This window comes from Ranitomeya imitator, chromosome 5, assembly GCF_032444005.1.
Source record: "Ranitomeya imitator isolate aRanImi1 chromosome 5, aRanImi1.pri, whole genome shotgun sequence".
NCBI lineage: Eukaryota > Metazoa > Chordata > Amphibia > Anura > Dendrobatidae > Ranitomeya > Ranitomeya imitator.
Genome location: NC_091286.1, coordinates 680,146,347 through 680,152,239, shown reverse-complemented (window position 1 = coordinate 680,152,239; position 5,893 = coordinate 680,146,347). Strand labels below are relative to the sequence as shown.

The window sequence follows — 5,893 nt, the reverse complement described above, 5'->3', positions numbered from 1 at the left end:
TAGTTGGAATCTGACTGGTTGCTATGGGCAACACATTCAATATTCTCTACACTGTTTATATAAATAAACCTTGAATCCGTGTTGCCTATAGCAACCTATTAGAATTCAGTTTTTACATTTGTAAATTATACAAGAAAAATAAACGTGATTTCTGATTGGCCGCTGGGGGTAACAAGGAGACTTCATGACTGCTGAGGCTCCGTGACAATGGCGTCTGTTACTCCAGGTACTGGATGATGGGCCGGACACAGGTGCAGCCCACCGTGACCAGCTGCTTCTCCAGCCTATGGATGGGGACACATCCTCTCATCTCACGACGCAGGACCAGGACCTCCTGTCTGATGGGGACTGAGTTCATGCTGAGGTCCACGTGACCCTCAGGGTCCAAACATCCGCGGTGGAGACATCGGGCCTCGTTGATGACCACAGGGAGCCTGTTACTGTCCACATTAGAGCTGGTGGAAGGAGAGGAGAGAAATCAGGACCCAGCAGCCATGTTTAGTCCCCACACTCCGGCCTCCCGACCCCCATATATTATTATTATTATTATTATTTCTGCCATTATTCCATGTACAGTTACCTGTATTCCCATGGAGAGATGGAGCGGCTCCTCACGCTGTCCGCCATTAGTTGTGCAGAACTCCCACCGCCGACCTTCATATCCACCTTCACACGTGGAGGAAATGTGGTGTCCGGAGTGAAGGGACATCCCCCGCTGGACACGAGAGGGGTCTCCCACTCATCAGCGCCAGGGACCTGCTCTTCTCTTCCATGGACACAAGAGACGAAGATCAGAAGAAGCAAAGTGGAGAAAACCTGAGGACAGAAGATTCACATATGTTATAGGGGACATTGTGGAAGTGTCAACATTATGTAGTGGTATAAGGAAGGGTTAAATAATGGATCAATAATAATCAGAAGATTTATACTGTATAATGCAACTTTACTAAATGTCTACAAGACTCTCATGGATCTTCCCCAAAACAGAACAGAGTTGTAATCCACAGCGACCAGATAGAGAATGTGACCGATAGAAGAAACTCCAGAATGTAAGAAGGAAGGAAATCAATAATATATTATATTGTCATTGTATCACAGAGCAGGATAAGAATGATAATGGTGGTGGCCCCATGTAAGGCCTGTACTCACTATTCTGCTGGTGCAGTCACTGTGTACATACATTACATTACTGATCCTGAGTTACATCCTATATTATACTCCAGAGCTGCACTCACTATTCTGCTGGTGCAGTCACTGTGTGCATACATTACATTACTGATCCTGAGTTACATCCTATATTATACTCCAGAGCTGCACTCACTATTCTGCTGGTGCAGTCACTGTGTACATACATTACATTACTGATCCTGAGTTACATCCTATATTATACTCCAGAGCTGCACTCACTATTCTGCTGGTGCAGTCACTGTGTACATACATTACATTACTGATCCTGAGTAACCTCCTGTATTATACCCCAGAGCTGCACTCACTATTCTGCTGGTGCAGTCACTGTGTACATACATTACATTACTGATCCTGAGTTACATCCTGTATTATACTCCAGAGCTGCACTCACTATTCTGCTGGTGCAGTCACTGTGTACATACATTACATTACTGATCATGAGTTACATCCTGTATTATACTCCAGAGCTGCACTCACTATTCTGCTGGTGCAGTCACTGTGTACATACATTACATTACTGATCCTGAGATACATCCTGTATTATACTCCAGAGCTGCACTCACTATTCTGCTGGTGCAGTCACTGTGTACATACAGTACATTACTGATCCTGAGTTACATCCTGTATTATACTCCAGAGCTGCACTCACTATTCTGCTGGTGCAGTCACTGTGTACATACATTACATTACTGATCCTGAGTTACATCCTGTATTATACCCCAGAGCTGCACTCACTATTCTGCTGGTGCAGTCACTGTGTACATACATTACATTGCTGATCCTGAGTTACATCGTGTATTATACCCCAGAGCTGCACTCACTATTCTGCTGGTGCAGTCACTGTGTACATACATTACATTACTGATCCTGAGTTACATCCTGTATTATACCCCAGAGCTGCACTCACTTTTCTGCTGGTGCAGTCACTGTGTACATACATTACATTACTGATCCTGAGTTACATCATGTATTTTACTCCAGAGCTGCACTCACTATTCTGCTGGTGCAGTCACTGTGTACATACATTACATTACTGATCCTGAGTTACATCCTGTATTATACTCCAGAGCTGCACTCACTATTCTGCTGGTGCAGTCACTGTGTACATACATTACATTACTGATCCTGAGTTACATCCTATATTATACCCCAGAGCTGTACTCACTATTCTGCTGGTGCAGTCACTGTGTACATACATTACATTACTGATCCTGAGTTACATACTGCATTATACCCCAGAGCTGCACTCACTATTCTGCTGGTGCAGTCACTGTGTACATACATTACATTACTGATCATGAGTTACATCCTGTATTAGACTCCAGAGCTGCACTCACTGTTCTGCTGGTGCAGTCACTGTGTACATACATTACATTACTGATCCGGAGTCACATCCTGTATTATACCCCAGAGCTGCACTCACTATTCTGCTGGTACAGTCACTGTGTACATACATTACATTACTGATCCGGAGTTACATCCTGTATTATACCCCAGAGCTGCACTCACTATTCTGCTGGTGCAGTCACTGTGTACATACATTACATTACTGATCCGGAGTTACATCTTGTATTATACGCCAGAGCTGCACTCACTATTCTGCTGGTGCAGTCACTGTGTACATACATTACATTACTGATCATGAGTTACATCCTGTATTAGACTCCAGAGCTGCACTCACTGTTCTGCTGGTGCAGTCACTGTGTACATACATTACATTACTGATCCGGAGTCACATCCTGTATTATACCCCAGAGCTGCACTCACTATTCTGCTGGTGCAGTCACTGTGTACATACATTATATTACTGATCCTGAGTTACATACTGCATTATACCCCAGAGCTGCACTCAATATTCTGCTGGTGCAGTCACTGTGTACATATATTACATTACTGATCATGAGTTACATCCTGTATTAGACTCCAGAGCTGCACTCACTGTTCTGCTGGTGCAGTCACTGTGTACATAAATTACATTACTGATCCGGAGTCACATCCTGTATTATACCCCAGAGCTGCACTCACTATTCTGCTGGTACAGTCACTGTGTACATACATTACATTACTGATCCGGAGTTACATCCTGTATTATACCCCAGCGCTGCACTCACTATTCTGCTGGTGCAGTCACTGTGTACATACATTACATTACAGATCCTGAGTTACATCCTGTATTAGACTCCAGAGCTGCACTCACTGTTCTGCTGGTGCAGTCACTGTGTACATACATTACTGATCCTGAGTTACATCCTGTATTATACCCCAGAGCTGCACTCACTATTCTGCTGGTGCAGTCACTGTGTACATACATTACATTACTGATCCTGAGTTACATCCTGTACTATACTCCAGAGCTGCACTCACTATTCTGCTGGTGGAGTCACTGTGTACATACATTACATTACTGATCCTGAGTTATATCCTGTATTATTCCCCAGAGCTGCACTCACTATTCTGCTGGTGCAGTCACTGCGTACATACATTACATTACTGATCCTGAGTTACATCCTGTATTATACTCCAGAGCTGCATTTACAATTCGGCTGGGTTTAGCTTGTTCTGGTAATTTATGCTCTTGGAGCTGTTATCTTTATATCTGGCTCTTTAAATGTATCTGATATAGTAAAGTATTTCCCCTACTGAATTGTAGGAGTTGATTGGTCTGTGTCCGATTAAAGCTTAGAGAATTATGATTCCAGCTCTGGAGTAATATTCCGGATGTAACAATGCAGTGAGTGTAACTCTCCGCAGTAAGACGTCGCTCACAATGACACAAACCCTTTATAACAACGTTCCCTCTGGAGCACTGGAGAAACCTCGCTGTCCTGTAATATTATAGTAGATTAGATAGAACTCTCTGGATTCTTTGTTCCGTCACTAATAACAATGTGACCGGTAATAACCCCCCGATCTGGTGACCACAGAGGGGCCGGGGCTCTTACCATTGATGGTGCGGCCATTGTTCCCGGATGTGCTCTGCTGCCGCTCTGCTGCTGGACTGTGCGGTGACGCTGGCTCCAGGACACATTATATGGGGTCGCACTTGTTTCTGGACTTTCCTGAGAAGCTCATAACTTTATACTCAGGTTTCAATGACTTTGTGTATTTTTTATGATTTTTCCTGATTTATTTTTCCTATTGTTTTTTAATGGGAAACACTGGGAGAGATAAAAGGGCCGGATCATCTCCCGCTGTGGAATCCCGTAATCACTGATTAACCTGCAGAGCGACACAGAAATAATATTCTCTGATAGATAAGAAGCGTCATAAACCCGAGCGCGGACCTGTAATAACCGGTGTGAGGAGCAGACGTCCTGTCACCCCATATACTCAGAGGGGCATCTGCGGATTGCGGGGGATTCTCATAGGAACCTATGGCCGCGTTATAGGCGGCGACTGGTGGGATCACAGGGGGTAATTCTGGTTATTATTGTCAGGGTGTTATGTATGATTGTACCAATGCTATCAGGAATCATAGAGAAAGCCTGTGAGTCCTGACTGCTCCACCCATACATAGAGAAAGCCTGTGAGTCCTGACTTCTCCACCCACACATAGAGAAAGCCTGTGAGTCCTGACTGCTCCACCCACACCAAGAAAAAGCCTGTGAGTCCTGACTGCTCCACCCACACATAGAGAAAGCCTGTGAGTCCTGACTGCTCCACCCCCACACAGAAAAAGCATGTGAGTCCTGATTCCTCCACTCACACATAGAGAAAGCCTGTGAGTCCTGATTGTTCCACCCTCACCAAGAAAAAGCCTGTGAGTCCTGACTGCTCCACCCATACATAGGGAAAGCCTGTAAGTCCTGACTGCTCCACCCATACATAAAGAAAGCCTGTGAGTCCTGACTGCTCCACCCATACACAGAATAAGCCTGAGTCCTGATTGCTCCACCCACACATAGAGAAAGCCTGTGAGTCCTGATTGCTCCACCCATACATAGAGAAAGCCTGTGAGTCCTGATTGTTCCACACAAACATAGAGAAAGCCTGTGAGTCCTGTTTGCTGCACTCACACATAGAGAAAACCTGTGAGTCCTGACTGCTCCACCCATACATAGAGAAAGCCTGTGAGTCCTGATTGCTCCACCCACACATAGAGAAAACCTGTGAGTCCTGACTGCTCCACCCATACATAGAGAAAGCCTGTGAGTCCTGAGTGCTCCACCCACACATAGAGAAAGCCTGTAAGTCCTGATTGTTCCACACAAACATAGAGAAAGCCTGTGAGTCCTGAGTGCTCCACCCATACATAGAGAAAGCCTGTGAGTCCTGATTGTTCCACACAAACATAGAGAAAGCCTGTGAGTCCTGTTTGCTGCACTCACACATAGAGAAAACCTGTGAGTCCTGACTGCTCCACCCATACATAGAGAAAGCCTGTGAGTCCTGATTGCTCCACCCACACATAGAGAAAACCTGTGAGTCCTGACTGCTCCACCCATACATAGAGAAAGCCTGTGAGTCCTGAGTGCTCCACCCACACATAGAGAAAGCCTGTAAGTCCTGATTGTTCCACACAAACATAGAGAAAGCCTGTGAGTCCTGAGTGCTCCACCCATACATAGAGAAAGCCTGTGAGTCCTGAGTGCTCCACCCACACATAGAGAAAGCCTGTAAGTCCTGATTGTTCCACACAAACATAGAGAAAGCCTGTGAGTCCTGAGTGCTCCACCCACACATAGAGAAAGCCTGTAAGTCCTGA

General features: G+C 45.2%; 1 protein-coding gene across 1 annotated transcript; it reads right to left on the bottom strand.

Moving 5' to 3' along the window:
* Nucleotides 1-217: 217 nt before the first annotated feature.
* On the bottom strand, nucleotides 218-4,148 carry LOC138637940 (interleukin-17A-like). Its single transcript, XM_069726859.1, has 3 exons — nucleotides 4,131-4,148; nucleotides 581-816; nucleotides 218-455 (listed from the first exon to the last, which is right to left on the bottom strand). The coding sequence occupies exons 1-3, from the start codon at nucleotides 4,146-4,148 to the stop codon at nucleotides 218-220; spliced, it is 492 nt and encodes a 163-aa protein (XP_069582960.1).
* Between the last annotated feature and the right edge of the window lie 1,745 nt (nucleotides 4,149-5,893).

Bases quoted from the DNA above. Each gene is read 5' to 3' on its own strand.
- LOC138637940 (XM_069726859.1), bottom strand. The intron at 456-580 runs GTAACTGTACAT...TCCTTCCACCAG, and splicing joins ATCTCTCCATGGGAATACAG to CTCTAATGTGGACAGTAACA.